Genomic DNA, 25,298 nt, shown 5'->3' on the forward strand with positions numbered 1-25,298 from the left:
TCTGTGTGTGTGTTTGCTGTGGTGTCAGCTCGTGCTGTGTGTGACTCAGACTCCGATTTGGCCTTCCCAATGTCAATCTTAGAGTGTCATAACCGGACACCGCCACATCGTGCCACATGCTTCCTGCACACTTCCTGGTAGTTATCTGGCCAAAACAACACTGAAACACCTCTGTACACACGGAATATCCGAATAATAAACCCACAATTACGATAGTAAAGCTTGGTATGAGAATTTCTTGAGATCTGGGGCGTTTTTATAAAAAAATCGAAAATGTACATCGGAAATGCTAACTTGTGCAGTGATGAAAAAGGCTACAAATAACATATTTTTACAACAGTAAACTACCAAATTTCACCCCTGATTGCTAAAGGAAGTTATTATAAACACTCGATCGGGGTTTAAAGTGAGTTTTGAGTAAAAGTGTACTAATAATTTCATAAATTGTCTGATGTAGCTTGATGCTAACCATAGCTCCAATGCTACTAATAGCAGGTGCATTTCTTCTTCATAATGCATTTTTTGTCTCAATAATTCACGTAAGGTTGTAAGAAAATGTTTTGTTGTATTTTTATAGTAAGACTTTTGATAAATAAGGACTAAATGCAAAGAGAGACTGAAGTGAGATCGCTGCTTTGTGTCTTTGTAAAGCCTGAAAAACCACAATAAAGGCTAATAAAGGTGGAATAAAAACAAAAGAATAATGATAAAAGAATAATGCGGATAATGTGTCATACCTGGCGGAGGTGTGAAAGACTTGTTTGGTGAGAACAATACAACAATGAATCGGGGAGTTTTGCAAAGCCAACACACATACAAAATACACAGGAGAGTTTACATGTGAGATCTTACAGGGATGACAAGGGCCATAAATCAATCTGATAAGCCTTCTCTAAAAACACACATGACATGGCCTTAGAAAATATTTAATAAAATTCACAGTTTTACATATTCGATTATGACATTTTTTATAAAGTTTTGGAAGACTTATGGCCTTAGCTACACTGTGTTTTCAAACTCATTTCCTACATCAACAATTTTTAAAATACATTTAAAACATATGTTTTTAATATTTTTATTTTTGTTTTTATGTTTGAGCTTATATATCTCTATTATCATAACAGTCTGAGTGATTCTGATTCCTGAACAGTAAACTTTAAAGTGTCAGCTTTGTGAACAAAGGTTGATTATGTATCTAGTCAGAAAGAATCATGAGCAGAAACCTTTTTATTTTGGGTATGTAATTTCTGTCTCCATGCCAAAAAAGGGGGGTTACTAGTAAGGGGTTAGCAACAGACATGCTGTGGGAGGTTAGCTCCTCCAATGACAGCCTAACCACAGGTAAGACCACACCATACATGATACCCTTAAGCCTTGTGCTAACTGTGCTGGCTTATGCCATCACCACACCAGCTGATCTGTTACAAATACACCTGGCCAATTCTCTGGATAGCGCCATCCTACTGCACGTCAACCCCAAACAGAGAAAAGTGAAAGTGCTCCTGAACCAACCCATCAGTGAGTCAAGCCAAGTCTAGACATTGTCAGTGTCAGGTTGTGGGAAAGCAACACCCACACCAAGACACACATTCCAGATGAGGTGGTCACACAGCTGTACCTGGCCCCAAACCTGCACATGTGTACTTTGACCAAAGACATTACTTATCTCTGCCTTAGCAAACCCTTCCTCAGACACAACGCTGAAGGAATCTGCGGGTTGCAACCCCTGGTCAGCGACACACGCTGCCCTGCCGAAACCAAGCCTCGTACACAAGTCACAGAAACGCAAGCAGAGATAGTAGGTGACAGATGGCTCGTCAACACTCCTGTGCGCACAGCTACACTGACCTACGACCAGCATGACACTGCCACCCGTGTCAACCTGCTTGACCAGAGCATGTGGATTCAAGTACTGAAAGGTGCCACCCAACACATTGACATTACTCCCATTGACACAGCTCTCCAAGCACTGTCTCGACAGCACGTTCTGAACCAGTCATCTGCGGTCTGAGCCTGGACCGCTGCCGACACTGCACGGTGCATCTCCACTGTCATTGGTCCCACCCTGACCCTTGGCATAACCTTCATCCTATAAAGGAGACTCAATGAGATGCATCCTCTACAGCCAAACTCACGACAACCATGGCTGGAGGTCTCCGATGGAATCCCCGGAAAGCGGGGATTATAATTTGGTGACTTATAAATTGGAAATGTTTCTCCTAATTTTAATGTTCTCAAATAGAATCGCGGCCTTGGTCAACTCTCCTATCGCTGTCTCTCTTAGCACGTCGGCTGAGAGGACAGCAGTTCTCCTGGCTCCTTCAGGAGCTTTCATCTCCAGTGTTTTTGTTTATTTTCTAAACAAATTTATTTTCTTACTTAGTTTATTCACCTATTCGCCTCTCCACACAAGGAAGACGAATTCTGAAACATTGCTTTGTTGGACCTTTCATATAGCGCGCAATTCCGCAGCAACCCCCGGAAGACACGAAAGAACAAAGAATCACGCTGTTCACACGCACGCTGGTCTGGCGAGTCTCAAAAGACCACGCACTCTGGACCCATGCAAGTATCATTCTCTATGGGGATTTAAATGCTGCTTAAAGTTTGTCTATGATTTGATTCGTTGTTGTCTTTCAAGGGTTACTGTCTGTGAGTTTGCATAACTGAACTTATTCTCTCTCATTCATTCTCTCTCTCATCTATCTCTTTCTCTCATTCTCTCTCATTAATTTCCTCTCTCTCTCCCTCATTTGGATTCCGTTATGTCTTGTACAAAGTTTACTGTCTGTATTGTCGTACGTGTATTTATTCTGTGTGATTTGTAGTTTGATGTATTATTAGTTCAATTATTAAAAAACAAAATATATATTCATGATTGCCTCTAAACCGCTCACATTACGAGTCAATGAAAATGTCTGATCTTTAGCTACAAGCTCTTTACTTTTTAGTGTAACACCAATGAGCGGATGGTACCATCTGTTCCATATTAATGAATCCTGACTCTTTAACACATTCTACACTCAAAGACCAGAACGTGAGTTAAAGAAAAACAAGGACCTTTGTTTTACAACATCTTCCAACATAACTCACACCCTGGGCGCCGCCACGGCGGTAGCAGCCTGGCGTGGATGAGAGAACGCCTTGGAGACTATCCAGAGATACAATATCGAACTTCAAAGGGAAGACAAACACCTGCCCTTTTCACTCACGGCGCTATCACACATTCCACAGAACAGACGCACACACATTCACAAACAGGCACAAGCATTTTTGGCTAGCCCATGGACCTTTTTACTATAAAACTACCTCTAAACGTATTTTATTGTCTCCCTTTATGTGCTCAAATGTATGTACGTGGCATAGTGGAATATATAAATGTTACTGTGTGTTTAATCGAACTTTATATGCATGTAGTTAGGAACAACTCTGTATCTCTGTATACTTGATTAGCAAAATCATAGTTTTTGGTGTCTGTATAATCGTAAAAACACGACTGTAACGAATCTTGACAGCAAATTAGTCAGAGGAACAATCTTACTTAAGATAATGTTTAATTTTGTCATCGCCATAAATTAGACCAGTGGGCGGAGATCAGCAAACAAAGAAGATTTTTCCCGCCTCAGTTTCTTACACTTCATTGGCTCATACGGAAAGATAGGTGTAAACCTACTTTTACGTAAAAGCTTAAGGAAACCTGTGTTCTTGGCATTCTGCCAGAGAGAACAGAGGGTTTCCAGTTTCGCAACCGGACTTCAAGAAGTTCTTCGTTTGTTCTTCTTTACTTTTAGTTTCATTTTAGTTTTTCTTTATTGTCTTCTGATATTTGACTTCGTTCAATTGTCTTCACGAGCCAAACTAACTTAAGTCTAATCATCTTTTGGCAAAGTTTACATTCGCGTTAACCATCGAGCTCATGCATCATCTGCTCTGGAAAGAACAACGCTGAAGCCGCACCAACGGACAGTTTGAACGCAGCTACACACAAGACCCAGATCAAAGCAAGTACTTTCTTATATCGCAACTAAAATTGCTGTTTAAGGTTTAGGCTATTCCATGTTTGTGAAATTATTCAATGACTTGGGGTCTCTTGCAAAGTTAACTATTTGAAATTGTCAAATTGAGATTGGTCTTCGCTTTCACTTTCTCTCCCTCTCTCTCTCTCTATCATATATCTCCCTCTCAATCTCATTACCATTCTTGTTCGTTTAGCTTGTTTAAATTGTATTTTCGTTTTGCTATATACTCATATTTACTCCGTGTGAATGGTAGTTATGTACTCTTTAGTCTGTTTTTATTAAATCCTATATTTTATTGCTCAATGAGATCGAAGTCCCTGAATCGTGTGATCTAAGCTACAAGCTTTGTTTTATATTAAAACTTTCAGTAATCTTAGTAGTACAGACAAAGAAAATATTGTTCTTTCCTGATCAGAAGATTAATATTTCTTGGAGTTTGTAAGAAGGGTATTTTTATTGAATTCTGATAAGGAAGTCTAGCTTCCAGTTCGCGAGACAAACAGATTGTCTAGATTAACTTAAATTAATTTTAGTAAAGGTTACCTTTAAATGATTAAATATTCCCTCTTTGGGTAATTTAATATTTGTAAGCAATAAGCACTTTATATTCATAGACTTGAGTTAATTATTCCCCAGAAAGTGATTGTTGCTACATTAGTAACTAAATGTATCATAATGATAGGATAATGTTTTCATGGCCAGAGAATATTTTTCCTTGAATTATAATAAGTGATAACTTTATTGAAAATTGATAAGTTAATCTTACGACCGTTTGCTGGACAAACCACTGTTTGATTTGCGGTAATTTATAGTAAGAGATATCACTATAATTGATATGAAGAATGGAATATTGACTTATTAGTGAGTAAATTACAGTGCCTTGTAATGAGTTAGTGATATATGCAATTGAGCTATTTTTCATCTTCAATAATTTGAATGTAACTGTCATATAAGATATATATATATATATATATATATATATATATATATATATATATATATATATATTAATCATATTCTTGATTAATTATTCAAATTCCCTATATATCATTTGAGTTAATTATTATGTACAACCCAGTGCGGCTACAACTTTATGCCAGTTTTTACATGAACTGACTTCTGTCACTTGTAAATGTCTGAATACAGTATGTTAGACACTTTATAGTTTTTTTTTTTTTCTGATTTCCAGGAGCCAAAGCAGCAGACTGAACAGCCAGAAGTACCTCACTCGTCCAATGAACAGCCAGAAGTACCTCACTCATCCAATGAACAACCAGGAGTACCTCACTCATCCAATGAACAGCCAGTAGTTCCTCACTCATACAATGAACATCCAGAAGTACCTCACTCATCCAGTGAGGGCAGAGCGAAGGATGACATTGACATCACACAAGTAAGGATTGAATGTAGACACTTCATCACAGTCTGTTCATACTGAGTTGTTTGTGTAGTTCCAGCCCTACTTCTATTAGCTCCTCATCTGTTCCTTTTGTTAAATTAAATGTAGGTATTTTCTGAAAAGGTTTTCCATAGTGAATTATTCTGACAGTGAATAGGCAGAAGAGGACTGTGTTAAAGAAAACCCTGCCACTCTACACTGCAGGGCTGTTCGGAAGTAGATGAGGAGTGGAAACAATTGGGTATCACTCAGATACAGTACTTTACATGTTTGTGGAAGATTTAACGTACCATTCAAAAGTCAATAGTACAAGTACAGGTTCTTAATGATTCTTAATTGTCTTTTAAATTTGTATGTATTTCACATTAGACTCTTATCAAGACTTACATGTGCTTCTCAATAAATTAGAATGTCATGGAAAAGTTCAATTATTTCAGTAATTCAACTGAAATTGTGATAAGTGTATAACATTTAATTTAGTACACACACTGAAGTAATTTAAGTCTTTGGTTCTTTTAATTGTGGCGATTTTGGTTCATACCCTTGTCAAAAAATCCTAAAGGATTCCAATAAGAAAACTGTACAGGATTCTAATTGGATTTTCTATCATATTTTGGAACCGTTCCTATAGGATTCTGATAGGAATAGTCTTGTAGGACAAGACATAAATATCCTGTAGGATCAGTCCTATACGATTTTAATGGGATCCAGTTGGGTGACTGTTTATATGGGATTTTTTTTTTATTCTAAAAAGGTACACTTTTCCATTGTATTTGTTTTATGGACAAATAGTACTTGCAGTTTGCCTAAACTCACCCTGATGTAGACATTGTTTATTGTACGTTGCATGACCTTAAGTAACATTGTAAAAAACATGAGCGGTGATTTTTGCAGCATACAGCATTAGTACGAAAAATTTCTAAGGCCCTGATAATGGATTGATCACACACACACACAATATGTAGCACTTGTGCTTCCAATGTAAATATACACTAAACCAGTTCTAGACCCAAAGGGAGGAACATATCTAGAGTGAGGAGGAACATATAAAGTGTATACAAGAGACCAGAAGTTGAATATGAAAATAACACTTTACTGTAACAATAATAATAATAGCAAATACAATCACATCACAACACAGAACAATAAAACATTAAAAAATATGTAGAATTTGATATTGTAAATCATTATAATACACCTCAAAGGGAATTTAAACTGTTCATTTAATGTAATAAAGTACTATTAGTGTGTAATGTAAAAACAGAAAAAAAAAACGAAAATAAAAATATTGTATCAAATATATTCCCAAGCAATCACTAATGCTCTGTCAATTGAACATATGCACGATTACTTCCTGCTTTTAGATAAGCCAGCTCAGTCATTTCCAGTCAGTTGTACTGTGCTTTAAGGGGAGAGGCCTTTTCTCAGCTTCTCTAATAAAATCTATTCACAATTTGAAGAAAATCTTTATTTATCTAAGAGGATGAAACGTCCACATTTACCATTAAATGTTTTTAGTGTTAAATATTACACAGGTAATTCTGCTAAATTGTTCTGGACTCATTGCTTCGATTGACAGTAATAACGGAAGACAAGCCAAATTCAAATTCATTATGTGATTTGAACTAAATTCAGATTAACAAAACTACAACAGTAACAAGTCTTTGTTAACTGAATATATTTAGCAGCTTTTACAGTTAAGATAAAATAAAAAAAATTGATTTACTAAATTAAATCTGAAAATATAAAAAAATATTTAATGCATTATTTAATTGTTATACCATTAATATTTAACTTATTTAATTTGTAGTTAACTAGTTAATTATTTAAATAATTCTCCCTTATACACTGTTAGCGTTGGGACATTTCTTTTATTTTTATTAAATGATATGAGACTTTTTGATTCCTGCACTTGCTATAATTTATACTTCAGTACGAAAAAAAATACACAAATTTGGAGTCAAAATCTTTAAAGTGAATTTTACTGCACAGCTACAGAGTTGAGCGGGCAAATATTATTAGGGTTTAAAAAATGTTCATGACGAAGTAAAAAGGTAATCAGAGCATTGTGATGTAATTTGGGAGATAGCATCACTAATGTTAGCCTACACCTAAACCAGTGGTTCTCAAAGTGTGCTACAAGACCCTCTAGCTGAATCACTAATTTAATTATAAATTAATGTTAAAGCACAATACTTTTGAACTTAAATGCAAAAATAACTAAACTCAAATGAAGATTAAGTCCAACACAGTTTTTATTTAACTTTTAGGTACAACACATTTTTATTTAATCATTATTTCAGTTTTTTGTTTTTTTTATTTACCTGTTTGTAAGCACAGTGTAGTGTTAATGTTAATGTTCAAAATGTATATTAACAATGTTAAAGTGGCTGACAACAGTAAATATAATAATAGTTAGGCCTACTACGCTACTGAATTTGAATGCATATAATTGGTTTAAAATTTTGAGAACCACTGGCCTATAAACAGTTACTATAGTGTTTAGTTTTCAGCATTTCAATGTAGTTACGTGTCTAGGTAATCGCCTGGGAATACTAGGCTTGGCATATACAATTATGTGTTGTTAAATAACATAAAACTGTATGTGAATGCCATCATCTATAATTATTGTTATGCTATCATTAATTATGAAGATGGAAGTTTTTTTTTCTGACAAGAATTAGGCAGGAGATGTTTCTGTACCTGTATAAACCACAACATTAAATCAGTTTTACCGGAAGTTTACGAGTATTGGCTTATCTTTATGCGGAATTACCATGCATATAGTCAACTGGTTACTAGGCAATGTAACAGGTCCTTCAGCTGACAAAGGCTCGCCATCTATTGTCATGCGTGTCTTCATGTTCACACTCATATCACGGGAGAACGGTCTCATGTCAAACTTTTTAACTGGAACATAAAACCTGACCTGCACAACAGAACATATTAATCCATTAATACAAATAAAGCGCTACACAAAACTGTAAAGCACAATTCAAAACGCTCAAAATGGTGGCAGAACAGGCATTCTGTACTCGCTACTTCAGTGTTTTATACAATTACATTTTATTATAAATGGCATACATTAATATTTCATTAATATCAGTTGTTAAATCAGCTTTTGCTATGTAACGTTAATGGCAGACTCCTGTACTAATCAGCAGATACAGTAACTAACGTTAGATCAACAACTCACCAACAGATATAATTACTTCACCCAAAATGGTTCGTTTGGGATGCAGCTCATATAAGTATCATTATTTCTTCCTTTTACGCGTCTTTCAATAAACTTTTAACAAGTTAAACAACGTTAATCACTCGATTTCTCAGCTTCCTCGCCTGACCGTTACCGTTCAAATTATGCACGCTGGAGTGTCACGCGCACTACATTCGGATTTCTTAAAGGGGAAGCGTCACGACACAACCATTGTAGATGTTTCTGTTTCTATGAATTCTTAGTCAAATGTAATACAATTTAACTTATTCGGATATTATATCATTTAAAATATTTGCCTTACTGTATTATGAATTAAAAAAATATATATTTGTGTATATGTAGGCTGCATTTTTATGGGTTACAAGTACACACACACACACACACACACACACACACACACACACACACAGTGCTAATCTAAACAAGTAAAGTTACTCTTAAAAAAGTAATTAACAGAATCAAATAAGATCCTACAGGACAAAGTGAATTTCCATAAAAAAAATCACAATGTCCAATACAAATCAATAAAAGATTACATGAAAAAATTAAATCCCATTCAATTAAACACAATGTCCAATAAGATTCTAAACATCAAATAAAATCCTACAGGACAAAGTGAAATTCCATTAAAATCAATCAGAATGTCCAATAGGATTCCAAGAGTCCAGTAAGATCCAATAGGACAAAGTGAAATTCCATTAAAATCAATCAGAATGTCCAATAGGATTCCAAGAGTCCAGTAAGATCCAATAGGACAAAGTGAAATTCCATTAAAATCAATCAGAATGTCCAATAGGATTCTAAGAATCCAGTAGGATCCAATAGGACAAAGTGAAATTCCAATAGGATTTTTTGACAAGGGTATTTAACAAAAACCCACCAATTCAACCAATCTCAACAAATTAGAATACTTGAACAAAAATCAATTCACCTAATTTTTAGTGAATTGTTGGCCTTCTGGAAAGTATGTTCATTTACTGTACATGTACTCAGTAGGGGCTCTTTTGGCTTTAATTACTGCCTCAATTCAGCGTGGCATGGAGGTGATCAGTTTGTGGCTCTGCTGAGGTGGTCTGGAAGCCCAGGTTTCTTTGACAGTGGCCTTCAGCTCATCTGCATTGTTTCAACAGTACAGTTCTTCTCCTTAACCCAGGTAAGATACCTCTGACGTTGTCTGTGGTTCAGAGTGGATTAACAAGAGGAAAACAACAGTTGTAGCCAAATTACTTGACACTTTTGTATGCCATGACCCCAGCCTCAGTCCATTCCTAGTGAAGTACACTCAAATTCTTGAATCAATTTTGCTTGACAATCCTCATATGGCTGTGGTTCTCTCGGTTGGTTGTGCATCTTTTTCTTCCACACTTTTTCCTTCCACTCAACTCTCTGTTAACATGCTTGGATATGGCACTCTGTGAACAGCCAGCTTCTTTGGCAATGAATGTTTGTGGCTTACTATCCTGAAGGGTGTCAATGATTGTCTTCTGAACAATGATTGTCTTCCCTATGATTGTGTAGCCTAGTGAACCAAACTGAGAGACAATTTTGAAGGCTCCGGAAACCTTTGCAGGTGTTTTGAGTTGATAAGCTGATTGGCATGTCACCATATTGTGATTTGTTGAGACAGTGAATTGGTGGGTTTTTGTTAAATGTGAGCCAAAATCATCATAAAAGAACCAAAGACTTAAAACTACTTCAGTCTGTGTGCACTGAATTTATTTAATACACGAGTTTCCCAATTTAAAGCTGCAGTAGGTAACTTTTGTAAATATATATTTTCTACATATTTGTTAAACCTGTCATTATGTCCTGACAGTAGAATATGAGACAGATAATCTGTGAAAAAAAATCAAGCTCCTCTGGCTCCTCCCAGTGGTCCTATTGCCATTTGCAGAAAGTCATCCGCTCCCGGTAAGAAATCAACCAATCAGAGATGCGGTCCGTAACTTTGTTTGTGTTCAAAATGAAGAAAAATGTATATAATAAGCGAGTACACCATGAATCCATTTTCCAAACTGTGTTTTTAGCCTGTCCTGAATCACTAGGGTACACCTATATTAAGTGTTTATATTCAGACTATTTTAGATTGCTTCAGGGGTACCACGGCAGAGTAACCCAGTACCTTTGTGATTCTTCATAGACATAAACAGAGAGAAGTAGTTCCGGCTACGATGTTCTTCCACAAGACGCAAGCAGTTCTGTTTATTAACCGCTAGAGCGTCAAAAGTTCCCTACCGCAGCTTTAAGTTAAATTACTGAAATGAACTTTTCCACAACATTCTAACTTATTGAGAAGCACCTGTAGAATTTAAAATGGCTTTCTGTTGTGATCTAATTAAAAACTGTTTATTTTTTCTCTTATTCCTTTAAAAAAAAAACTTTTCCTCTTAATTTTATTATTGGACATAGAAGTCCATTTTATCAATATCAATAAGCTTTAGAAAGCCGCACTGATGACGTCAATTGGAGCCAGAGTCTGCATTAACCCAAATTTCAAGTTCACAATCTTGATGGCACACCCCGTTTTTATTACATAATAACAAATTAAACGCAAACGTATTTACAAAAATGTTATAGTTGAAGATGCATCAGTGTGATGGGAACTACCTTAAATTGTGTTTTGAAATGTATGCACGGATCCTAATCATATCGGTGTTGCTTGCAGCTCATTTATATTTTGATTTGTCTTTTTTTTTTTTGTATCAAATAGACTTTTTTTTTGCACTCAGATTAATTTATTCCGGAAGTTGAGGACAGTGACATCCCTGCAAGAACTTCCACATTATATTCCCAACACCAACCGAAATCGGCCAAAAAGAGAGGCGGGCTTAGAAAAATGAAGCAGATTGATTTACAGTGTTTATATATATATATATATATATATATATATATATATATATATATATATATATATATATATATATATATATATATATATAGTGGCATACAGAAGTTTAGGAACCCTTCCTTTCCCTTGCAGAAAATTTTAATAATTTTCAAAAAATAAGAGATCATACTAAATGCATGTTATTTTTTTATTTAGTACTGTCCTGCCTATTATCATGAAGTGCTTTGAACGTCTAGTCATGCACCATATCAAGTCTGCCCTCCCCACCTCCCTGGACCACTTCCAGTTTGCATTTCTGTCCAAGCGCTCAAACGATGATTGCAACTTCCGTCCATTCAGCACTCGCACATCTAGACAAAAAGGAGTCATACGTCAGAATGCTGTTCATAGACTTCAGTTCAGCATTCAACACTATCATCCAACAACAGCTCATTCACAAACTGGTCCAGCTGGGGCTCAACACTTTGCTGTGCAACTGGCTCTTGGATTATCCTCCTCTTCACTCTGCTGACCCACAACTGCACACCATCACACAACTCTAACCTCTTTATAACCTCTATACCTCTTTTACAAACCACAGGAGCAAGGTGAGTCGCTTGGCCGGGTGGTGCAGTGACCAGGACCAGCAGACTGAAGGACAGCTTCAGCCATCAGACTGTCAGGAAGCTGAACTCTCTTCTGAACTCTCTCTCTCTCTCTATATATATATATATATACAGTATTGTTCAAAATAATAGCAGTACAATGTGACTAACCAGAATAATCAAGGTTTTTCGTATATTTTTTTATTGCTACGTGGCAAACAAGTTACCAGTAGGTTCAGTAGATTCTCAGAAAACAAATGAGACCCAGCATTCATGATATGCACGCTCTTAAGGCTGTGCAATCGGGCAATTAGTTGAATTAGTTGAAAGGGGTGTGTTCAAAAAAATAGCAGTGTGGCATTCAATCACTGAGGTCATCAATTTTGTGAAGAAACAGGTGTGAATCAGGTGGCCCCTATTTAAGGATGAAGCCAACACTTGTTGAACATGCATTTGAAAGCTGAGGAAAATGGGTCGTTTAAGACATTGTTCAGAAGAACAGCGTACTTTGATTAAAAAGTTTATTAGAGAGGGGAAAACCTATAAAGAGGTGCAAAAAATGATAGGCTGTTCAGCTAAAATGATCTTCAATGCCTTAAAATGGAGAGCAAAACCAGAGAGACGTGGAAGAAAACGGAAGACAACCATCAAAATGGATAGAAGAATAAACAGAATGGCAAAGGCTCAGCCAATGATCACCTCCAGGATGATCAAAGACAGTCTGGAGTTGTCAGGGTTTTGGTAGGGAGGAACTCAAGTGCAGACAGGGATCGGGTTACACACAGGATTTATTTAACAAAAGGGGAAAACAAAACCCACGAGGGGGAAAACAAGGACTAGGGCAGATACAAAAATAACTAAACAGGACTGATTAGACAAGATAAACAAAGACTCAAAACTAGAGAACACTAACTACAAGTAAACACTCACGGTTATACAGGACACAATATCTCAAAGGGGTTACCAGGGTATAATCACAGGTGAGGAACAATCTCGGACGAGGAAACAATCACAAATCACAATGAACCGACACAAGACAGAGCACACTTGGAGATCTTAATAGGGGGAACAATCAAGACACGACAGGTGGCACAGATGGGACAATCAAGACACGACTAGGTTAACAAGGGGGGCGGGGCAAGGGAACGAGACAACACAAGCACATGGCCCAAAGACAAGGCCATGTGCTTGTACACAAAACATGGGTCTGTCATGATCCTGCCTCAAGACTAGGGAAAAACCAAGGACACGAGGGCAGAATCATGACAGAACCCCTCCCTTAAGGAGCGGCTTCCAGACGCTCCTCAAGGGAACATCAAACACGGGACATGACTGACATGACAGACTGGGACACAGACACAAACCAACAAGACATGACAAATAATAACAACGGCAAACATGAATACACAATGGCAGGGTTGGGGTGACAAATCAAAAAAAACAAACAGGGAAGGGGAGGGGGCGGGACCACAAAGTTCATGGGGGACAGACCAGGGTGGGTGGGAGGGGCAGGAGTCTTAGGAGGACGGGCCGAAGGCTGACGACGAGGGTTCCGGGCAGGTCTGGGTGGTGAGGGGCGGGGAGGGGTCTCGGGACAACTGACAGGGGACATGACAGGAGCAGACAAGGGACGCGGGGCAACACTTACAGGACGCGGGGCAAGACTTACGGGACGCGGGGCAAGACTTACGGGACGCGGGGAGACGACAGCTGGACACGGGGGGACAACATCTACTGGACACGGGACAACATCTACTGGACACGGGGGGACAACATCTACTGGACACGGGGGGACAACAGGACACGGGACACCTACGGGACACGGGGCAACATTAACGGGACACGGGGCCACATCAACAGGACACATGACTACATCAGCAGGACACGGGGCAACACTCACGGGACACGGGGAGACGACATCTACGGGACACGGGGAGACAACGGCAGGACACTCTGGATTTCTGGGGACAGGGTCTGGGGACAAGACAGGACTGACGGGGACTTCTAGGATCCGGACAAGACTAGACAAATAATCTGAAAAGGCTTTAGCAGCTAGGATAATTGGCATCTCCTTACGAGATGAGACAGACTGTACTATGAAGACGAGACATATAAAAAAAGACAAGGCCATGTGCTTGTACACAAAACATGGGTCTGTCATGATCCTGCCTCAAGACTAGGGAAAAACCAAGGACACGAGGGCAGAATCATGACAGGAGTTACCTGTAAGTACTGTGACAGTTAGAAGACGTCTGTGTGAAGCTAATCTATTTTCAAGAATCCCCCTCAAAGTCCCTCTGTTAAAAAAAAGGCATGTGCAGAAGAGGTTACAATTTGCCAAAGAACACATCAACTGGCCTAAAGAGAAATGGAGGAACATTTTGTGGACTGATGAGAGTAAAATTGTTCTTTTTGGGTCCAACGGCCACAGGCAGTTTGTGAGACGACCCCCAAACTCTGAATTCAAGCCACAGTACACAGTGAAGACAGTGAAGCATGGAGGTGCAAGCATCATGATATGGGCATGTTTCTCCTACTATGGTGTTGGGCCTATTTATCGCATACCAGGGATCATGGATCAGTTTGCATATGTTCAAATACTTGAAGAGGTCATGTTGCCCTATGCTGAAGAGGACATGCCCTTGAAATGGTTGTTTCAACAAGACAATGACCCAAAACACACTAGTAAACGAGCAAAGTCTTGGTTCCAAACCAACAAAATTAATGTTATGGAGTGGCCAGCCCAATCTCCAGACCTTAATCCAATTGAGAACTTGTGGGGTGATATCAAAAATGCTGTTTCTGAAGCAAAACCAAGAAATGTGAATGAATTGTGGAATGTTGTTAAAGAATCATGGAGTGGAATGTCAGCTGAGAGGTGCCACAAGTTGGTTGACTCCATGCCACACAGATGTCAAGCAGTTTTAAAAAACCGTGGTCATACAACTAAATATTAGTTTAGTGATTCACAGGATTGCTAAATCCCAGAAAAAAAAAATGTTTGTACAAAATAGTTTTGAGTTTGTACAGTCAAAGGTAGACATTGCTATTTTTTTGAACACACCCCTTTCAACTAATTGCCCAATTGCACAGCCTTAAGAGCGTGCATATCATGAATGCTGGGTCTTGTTTGTTTTCTGACAATCTACTGAACCTACTGGTAACTTGTTTGCCACGTAGCAATAAAAAATATACTAAAAACCTTGATTATTCTGGTTAGTCACATTGTACTGCTATTATTTTGAACAATACTGTATATATATAATTTTTTTTCATATATATTTATATTTTTTATATATTTATATTTAAATATATATATGGGATGTCACAATATTAGATTTTTGCTTATCCCGGTTATTGTGGCCATAAGAATTCACAATGTCGATATATCGTGATATCTATAGAAACCTTGGGGTAGGGAAGATATCAGTCAAATTATTTTTTACTTTGTTTATTGAGTTTTTCTTTTTCACCCAACGAGCATAATATTGATACTGATAAACGCAGGGCACAAGACTCTGGCTTTCTCCGTCTTCTTTGAAGCTCTTATGAAATAACAAGAGAGAAAATACTATCAAGTTCAACAGTATGATGAATAAATATTAATGGTAACACTTTACAATAAGATGCCATTTGTTAACATTAATGTATTAACAAACATGAATGAAAAATGAACAATACATTTATTACACAATTTATTAATCTTTGTTAATGTTAATAAAAATCGAGTTATTCAATGTTCATAGTACATTAATGTTTACAAACACAACTTGTGATTTTAACAATGCATTAGTAAATGCTGAAATTAACATGAACTAAGATTAATAAATGCTGTTGAAATATTGTTCATTATTATTTATGTTATTTATATATGTTAACTAATGTAATTAACTAATGTTAACTAATGAACCTTATTGAAGAATAACCAAAGATGAGGCATTAAGTGCATGGCACTGTGACCAACTTAACATTTTACAGAGTTTAATGTAGCAATGTGGTCACTCAGTTTTTCAAGATCCGTTTTAATCATGTAACTGATCATAGATTTGAACAAAGAAAGAAATGAAGTGTTACTACGCACAGGCCGTATTAATTGCAAATACAAAAATAAGACGAGTAAAGAAAATGCGGTACTTATTAAAATAAGTTCATAATTTCCAATGTAGGCGCGCGGCATGCGCGCTCATAATGTAAGCGACGCACATGCGGTTTTTCCAGGGGCGTCCGCACCGCATCGAGTTAAAAACATCTCAACTTTTCAGAATGCCGCAAGCGCACCGCGGGTCATGTGACAAGAACTAACCAATCAGCTTCTTCCTTTCCCGTAACAACGTTGAAAACTCAGCCAAGATGAAGGAACAGCTGTCCATAGCTGTATATGGATTGCCATTTTGAAATAAATTTAGCAGCAGAGCTACTGAGAGCGATTTTTTTGTGCTGCAAATACATTCATCCTTTGCTGAAATTTCATCGTCTTCATGGAGAGAGCACGTCATGGTTGCTTAGCAAAGGCAGACGCGTCAGGAGCGCTTCTGCCCGAGCGCTTTGGAAAGAAGGAAAAAGCGGCGCGCCTAGTGTTTTCCACGCGTTTTTAGGCGCGATATGTGAACGGCCCCTTACTCTGATGAACACAGCTCTCCTCAGAGTAGCTGCGAGTGCTGCGTCTTCTTCTTGTGTGACAGGTGTCAGAATTAAGGCACGATACTGCCACCTGGGCACTCAACCAGGTACTGTTACCAAGTATTTACATGTGATATCATCATAAGAGAACTGTTCATTTTAAATATTGCGGTTATCACTAATACCGGTATATCCTCATATACTAAATTAACACGATATCGATAATTGTGTATTTGAATATCACAGTTATCGTCAATACCGGTATATCGCGACAGCCCTAATATATATATATATATATATATATATATATATATATAGTGGAAGCTCAAAGGTTTTAAGGAGCCAAAATGAACTCCCCCAGAAAGTTTGCTTTGGTCAGTTATTTCGAACTGCTGAAACGTACTCAAAACAAACTTTGTTTCGGCCTGATTTTGTTTTGAACACAAAAAGTATAAAAGCCTCGTCCGATTGGGAAGGTGTGCGCACAGTCAGCAGGAGGCTTGCGGAGCCAGGCGAAAGTTTAAATCCTGCTTCATACCCAACGTGTCCGCAAGTTCACTTGGGTGCACATGGCAAATATGACATCAATTCGATGTTGGTGGAAGTTGGCTTTGAGTGCCTGTGAACTCATTTCATTATAAGCCAATTCTCTAATAACTGCTATGATGGCTTTTGTTCTACCCGCTTAAATGATAGAAGTTATTTCGCTGTCCAATCTATCAAGATTGTGTCTGTTTCCCGAATAGTGAGGTCAAAATATACATTTAATGCAGGTTCAAGAAAAAAAATCTGATTGTGATTAAACAAGAAAAATCTAAAATAAATGAACAATTTTTTTTTAATTTTTTTTTTTAAGTTTGGTCTCATAAACATTAGATCACTCACACCCAAAGCAGTTATTGTAAATGAATGATCACATATAATAGATTTGTTGTACTCTGCTTGACTGAAACCTGACTAAAACCGAATTATTATATTGGTCTACATTAAATTAGTCTACTCCATCAAACTACTGTTATCAGCATGCGCCCAAACCTTGGGAAAAACCAGGCTCAGTTGGGGGGCCAGTTCTCCTCTGACCAGACGAAACCAGCAGTTCAATTCTAGGCTGCAGCAAAGTCAGATTGTGCAGAAGAATCATCTGTTTCCTGTGGTCCTGTCCTGGTGGTAATCTGTGACAAGGTCTTTACTGTGGATCGGTATCTGGGGCTCTAGTTGTCGTGGTCTCTGCTGTCTTTCAGGGATGTAGAGGTCCTTTCTAGGTGCTCATCCCCCATCTAGTCTGGATACGTGCTGGATCCGGATGACTGCAGTGACCCTCTGATCTAGATAAAGACTGGATCTGGTGGCTACGGTGACCTCGGAATAAGAGAGAAACAGACTAATATTAGCGTAGATGCCATTCTTCTAATGATGTAGCAAGTACATCTGGTGGTATGGGAAGTGTTCCCAGTTCCGGTTTACCTAATTAATGCAGCCTAAAAATCCTTTAACGGATTTGGATATTAAAAGCATATTAGTATGTTATGTGTAAGCCAGGTTAAAGAGATGGGTCTTTAATCTAGATTTAAACTGCAAGAGTGTGTCTGCCTCCCGAACAATGTTAGGTAGGTTATTCCAGAGTTTAGGCGCCAAATAGGAAAAGGATCTGCCGCTAGAAGTTGATTTTGATATTCTAGGTATAATCAAATTGCCTGAGTTTTGAGAACGTAGCAGACGTAGAGGATTAAAATGTAAAAGGAGCTCATTCAAATACTGAGGTGCTAAACCATTGAGGACTTTATAAGTACCTAACTGATGACGAATAATTGACAGAGCAGCCATCAAGTCTTAGACAGTGTTCTAGGTTATTACATGCAGAGTTTTTAGGTCCTATAATTAACACCTCTGTTTTTTTTTTTTCAGAATTTAGCAGTAAGAAATTACTCGTCATCCAGTTGTTTTTTAAATCGACTATGCATTCCATTAGTTTTTCAAATTGGTGTGTTTCACCGGGCCCCGAAGAAATATAGAGTGGAGTATCATCAGCATAACAGTGAAACCTAACACCATGTTTCCTGATGATATCTCCCAAGTGTAACATATAAAGCGTGAAGAGTAGCGGCCATAGTACTGAGCCTTGAGGTACTCCAAACTGCACTTGTTATCGATATGATACATCTATATTCACTGCTACAAATGGATGGCGGTCATAGAAGTATGATTTAAACCATGCTAATGCACTTCCAGTAATGCCGACAAAGTGTTCAAGTCTATGCAAAAGAATATTGTGGTCAATTGTGTCAAACGCAGCACTAAGATACAATAAAACTAATAGAGAGATACAACCACGATCAGATGATAAGAGCAGGTCATTTGTAACTCTAAGGAGAGCAGTCTCAGTACTATGATACAGTCTAAATCCTGACTGGAAATCCTCACACATACCATTTTTCTCTAAGAAGGAATATAATTGTGAGGATACCACCTTTTCTAGTATCTTGGACAGAAAAGGGATATTTGAGATCGGTCTATAATTAACTAGTTCTTTGGGGTCAAGTTGTGGTTTTTTGATTGGAGGCTTAATAACAGCCAATGTGAAGGTTTTGGGGACATATTCTAATGACAATGATGAATTAATAATAGTCAGAAGAGGATCTATGACTTCTGGAAGCACCTCTTTTTTGGAGCTTAGGGGTATAGGGTCTAACATACAGGTTGTTGGTTTAGATTATTTAACACGTTTATACAATTCTTCCTCTCCTCTAGTAGAGAATGGGTGGATTCTATACTATTTTAACGCACTGCTAGGTGGTTGTCCCATATCTTCAATAAACAAGCTACAGGTAGTCCAAAATGGAGTGGCTAGAGTCCTTACCAAGTCAAGGAAACATGATGATATTACCCTAATTTTAGAATGTCTGCACTGGCTAACTATTAAGTTACTCACTATAACTTAATAACTATAAGTGTTAACTCACTATATCAGTTACTTACCTATAAGGCCCATACTTGTTTAGCTCCTGTGTTCCTAACTAGTCTTCTATCAAGCTACAATCCATCATGCTCACTGAGGTCACAAAACTCTGGAATTTTGTCCAGCTTTTTTTAATTTGACTCCCAAATTCAGGAATAGCCTTCTTGATGACATTAGGGGTTCAGACACATTCTTAGTCTTCTTATTTAAACCTAAATTAAAGACATCTCTTTGGCCAGGCATTCAAATAATGCATCTCATAAGGTTGGACTGCAGTTATATCTGATAAAATGTGCATTATTAGTCTTTAGCTTGGGTTAAAACTAATTAATTGTACTTTTTTGGAATGGCTAATTAATTGTACTTTTTTGGAATGGCAGCTATGCTAATTATGTCTCTCTCTTTTTTTTTTTTTTTTTTCTCGCTGTTTCTACCACAGGATTTACACAAGTTTCAGTCTGGATCTATAACACCTGAAAAGAGATGATGCCAACCCCTCAGAAGGCCTCGGATGATGCCGAACCTGAAATAACATACAGAACTACCAAATGTTGCTTTAAGTTTGATTGCATCATATAATAATTGCTATTACTAGTATGTATTCTCTGTTTGATTAAGTCTTTAGTTGATTTTTCTGTACATTTCTGCCAAATGTAGAAATAACTATTATTAAAAGATACTTAAACCTGTAGAAACATAATTTCAAAGTTCCTTTGCAACTATTTGTATAATAAAATGCGCTATGCAAATAAACTTTTATAAAATAAACTATATATATATATATATATATATATATATATATATATATATATATATATATATATATATATATATATATATATATAAATTCACTTAACTTGCAATGAAAAGCCTCCCACGAAGCATGAGTAACGTATATCTGTCTGAAGTAGGCTATTCACTACACATGTCCAAATTTCCTGAACTTGCTTCTGCTTCAAGTTTATTGTTTGAATCTGTATACCATTATTATTCCTTTCTGAAAATGAAATTTTATACACTACATGGAGTGTAGAGCATAATTTTGGATGCAACTAAAGTGTTGAGGAAAAAAGATGGTTTGATTATTCTGTATAGTTGTATTGTGAAATGTAAAGAATCATGTAAGTTTTTTTTTTTTCATATTTATCTTTATATGCAAACTACAGCAGCAACAAGAACAACAATTCTTACATAATAATAGTTTAATTCTCAATAGGACTTTGGTGGTGTTTTTCCAATAACATGGTGCTTTGTATTTTGTTCAGGCTTACACAGGATAATATAACATTTAGGTGCAAATATGCATAATAGTAAACCAATGCTTGAGGCTATAATAGCAAAAATCTCCACAGCTACAGTGAATTTGCCAGGAGAACTGACATAAGCTGGAATAAACGTGATCCATACAGCACAGAATATTATCATGCTGAATGTTATGAATTTGGCTTCATTAAAGTTATCAGGTAATGTGCGAGCCAGAAAAGCCAGAAAGAAGCACAAGACAGCCAGTAGGCCAATATAACCGAGCACAGCCCAGAAACCTATAGTTGAACCCAGACTGCACTCAAGTATGATCTTTTCCTTATAATATTTCATATTTTTGTAAGGAAATGGAGGAGATATTGTTAACCAAAGCACACAGATAAAAACCTGTATAAGTGTAAAGGCAAGAACACTGAGTCGCTGTTGTGCAGGCCCAAACCATTTCATGACATTACTTCCTGGAAGTGTAGACTTGAAGGCCATTAACACCACTATTGTTTTTCCCAGAACACAGGAGATACAGAGGACAAAAGTGATCCCAAATGCTGTGTGACGCAACATACATGACCATTCAGTTGGCTGACCGATGAAAGTAAGTGAACAGAGGAAACATAGAGTCAAAGAGAAAAGCAGCAGGAAGCTTAGCTCCGAGTTGTTGGCTTTTACTATGGGAGTGTCCTTTTTGCTGTAAAACAGGAAGGCAACTAGCGCAGTTATTCCTACTCCAAACAGTGAGAAAAAGATTAGCACTATACTCATAACTTCTGTGAATGACAAAAACTCTACAGCCTTTAACACACACTTATTTTTCTCAGCATTAGACCAGTATTCCCCTGGACACTGCTTGCAGTTATTCGAATCTGGAAAGGAAGTTGCAATCATTTTAGTTAGGGTATAGATAGAGATAAAAAGACAGATTTTTATTTATTTATTTTTTTATCATTTGCTAAGTGCAATGCAAGAGGGTAGACACGAACAGAGTTGAAAATTACCTGTCTCATTACTGATTTCCCCTTCTGCACATGGAATACAGTCATAGCAGCAGACAGGTCTTCCTTTCTGTGTAGCCTTTCTGGTGCCAGGAGGACAGCTCTCACTGCACATAGACCTTGGCTTCTACATGGGAAAAAGTATATACACTAACATTCAGAAATGTGGGTTCAGTAAGAATTTATTACTATTATTATTATTATTATTAATAATACATTAATGTACTTATTTTATTGCCCATGACGCCTATTTTATATATATAATACATATATACATACATATATATATATATATATATATATATATATATATATATATATATATATATATATATATATATATAATACAAATAACAATGTTTATTTTAAATATAAATATTTTGTACCAATATAAAATACAGTTTTCGGTCAGTATTTATTTATTTATTTTCTTAATTAATACTTTTATTCAGCAAGAATGGGATAAATTGTTAAAACATGATAGTAAAGCCTTCTTTTTAGTAAAAACAACAATAATAATAATATATATTTTAATTGAATTGTATGTAAAAGTATCAAATTTAAAGTATTATAGAAATTAAACAAATATCATGTTCTGAATATACATATTTTCTAGGATTTCATATTTAAAACAAAGAAAATTCAAAGTGTAGACTCACAGAGATGTTGAGTCAAAGTGACACATTATTACTTACATAATAATATGAGTGCAGATATTTCAGTAAAGGCAAAGTTTGTCTTTGATCTATCCATATAGTATTGTATAATTTATGTATTTTCTAAATGTTGATACAGCAATATTTATTCATTCATTCATTCGTTTGTTTGTCTTCCTTCAATTTAATCAAACATTATTTTACCAAAGGGTTATTTACTTGCAACTTTCCTCCAGCCCAGATTATGTTTTCAGTGTTGAGTACAAAGCGTTGACCAGGGGGGAAAGAGGCATCATAGTATCCCACCGGCTTAAACTGGAATGATCCATCTGAGTTCTGCTGCCAGTTTACAACTTCATATTGGGCCACTGTAGCACCAGTGCTGTCAAACCACACACGATCGCCAAACCTTACGGTGAAATTTACTTTTTTCAGAGCCTCAACCACCTAATGAAAAAATAATAATAAAAATATATATATATTTTTTTTTTTTTTTGCATTATCATTGAGGTACTTTAATGCATTGTTCACCATACATACTGTTACCCTCTTTTCTTCCTTTCTGTTTATCTGTGTTTTATCTTTACCTGGTGTGGTTGTATTGTCAGGCCTTTCTCACAACCTTCTTGTTCTTTGCATTTGAGCAGACTGTGTAGTGAATGAGCCACAGCAAAAACTGCTTCATAGACATTGGCTGAATATCTGTGTTCAGTCACATCTTCATTGTAATTTTTCACCACAAGTAGATCATCATATTTTCTGCAACTTAATGCATATTGAGAAGAATTCCACTCAGTGTGTAAGCATGGGATGGCTGTTTTCCAGAATGATTTTGTAACATATTCTGAAAACCCTTCAATATTGATTTTTCTCATTGCAAACCCCAGTGACCCTCCTAGCACACGAAAGCTGTTAGGAGTGATGTAATTTTCTGAAGTTATCCATGACTTCACTCCAATCATTTGAAAGCCTGTAATGTTTTGAATGCTTAGCTGATCAATAAGTAAACCCATCTCAAGAAACGAAACAAATGCAACAATCACTTTAGCAGTGCCTTTTTTTATTTTTTCTACCACTTTCTGGAGTTTTTCTATTTCTGTTCGGTAGAATTTTACTGAGTACTCCACACAAATCCCTTCCTCCCGGGCTATGTTCAGAAATATTGCCATTCCATAGTTTCCATATTCATTGTCACTGTTCACAGCTCCAACCCAAGACCAGCCTAAATCCTTGATCAAGTATGCAAGTGCTCTGCTCTGGTGGTAATCACTAGACGTAGTCCTGAAGAATGAAGGGTAATCTTTTCTATTACCGAGGCATTCACATGAAGCTGAATGACTTATCTGAAAAAAGAAAGAAGGAAAACACAGAAAACAGTGAATCCGTCATCACTGATTATGTCAAACATTGGTGTTATTGCACTTTACCACTGGAATTTTAAAAGGTCCTGTAGTTCTAGAGAGAATCACTGTGGCAGTGGACTCTGAATCTCCTATTATAGCATGCAAAGGAGACTGTCCAGTACATCTTCCTTCTTCTCCAAACTCCTGAACATTCATCAGTCCCATAATTGCACTCATGGTAGACAGTCTTGAACCACAGGTATCATATATTCGATAACCAATAGAAACATTTGGGAGCAAATGTTCACTTCTGTTAATCTCTTCAATGGCAAAGATCATAATTTGTGCCAGGCGAAAATCTCTCAGATTCACACTGTGAAAATAAACATTAAATCAGAAGGCTAAATAGCAACTATATTCTGATTAATCAATCAATCATTCAATAATAAGGTGGAGAAGGGAATGACTGCATTATTTATTTATTTATTTTTATGGCTTGAAAGACCATAATATTAAATATTGCTGTTATAATGTGAATTTATATTTATAATGCATTTAATTATTTTAAATACATTTTCTCCCGTAAAGTTTCAATGTATAAATGTAACAAACCTGGAGCATGAGAGAGGCTGAGGTTTTTTTGTAAATTCAAATGAAGGTACTGTCTCTGTGCTGTGGACTGGAAAAAGTGCTCCAATGGTTATGTCTCCATTCTTGGAAATCAGCGGGTACTTAGGGTCTCCCATTTTTCGGCATAGAGTGTTTCCTGCCCTTGTATGAAGCTGATGTAAAAGCAGGATTGTGTAAAGAAAGAGAAGCATCCCAAAGATTGTGCTCCACGGCAACTGCAAATGCAACTGAATGATAGTCTATTTACACTTTTATAGACAAAATTTATATGGATGAATGATTACGAGCATAACCAATTACCTCAAAGAGGAGGTAAAGTAGGAGTGGAATAGTCACACTAATTTGATTATCTAAATTTAAATAAAATTAAAAAGCAAAACTCTGAAGATTGGAAGTTCCAGTTTTATTAGAGCAAAAAGATTTACACAGATACATTTCATTGTGTGTTATTTATATAATATATATATATATTTGTATGTTATCTCATATTATATATATACATATATATATAGAGAGAGAGAGAGAGAGAGAGAGAGAGAGAGAGAGAGAGAGAGAGAGGGAGAGAGAGAGAGACAGAGAGAGAGAGAGAGAGTTGTGGGCAAAATTATTATAAATTATTAAATTATTATACATTAGTATTTTAAGTCAGTCAATAAGTCAGTTATTTCTATATTTTGCTGTAGTGTCAGTAGGAAATATCAGTTTAAATTTCATTGTGCCACTACTTGTAATATTCCAGTGAGATTTTTGTTTGCACAAGAAGTGTGACAAGAG

At 36.7% G+C, this 25,298-nt stretch overlaps 1 protein-coding gene across 1 annotated transcript; it reads right to left on the reverse strand.

Annotated features, from left to right (window-relative positions):
* Positions 1-20,852: 20,852 nt before the first annotated feature.
* LOC113118819 (extracellular calcium-sensing receptor-like) lies at positions 20,853-24,733 on the reverse strand. The gene is made up of 6 exons (XM_026288227.1): positions 24,507-24,733; positions 23,979-24,267; positions 23,139-23,894; positions 22,771-22,998; positions 21,899-22,022; positions 20,853-21,766 (listed from the first exon to the last, which is right to left on the reverse strand). Exons 1-6 carry the CDS (start codon positions 24,713-24,715, stop codon positions 20,853-20,855), a joined length of 2,520 nt encoding a protein of 839 aa, XP_026144012.1. The 5' UTR covers positions 24,716-24,733.
* Positions 24,734-25,298: the final 565 nt, after the last annotated feature.

The sequence above is a fragment of the Carassius auratus genome, chromosome 18, assembly GCF_003368295.1.
Source record: "Carassius auratus strain Wakin chromosome 18, ASM336829v1, whole genome shotgun sequence".
Lineage (NCBI taxonomy): Eukaryota > Metazoa > Chordata > Actinopteri > Cypriniformes > Cyprinidae > Carassius > Carassius auratus.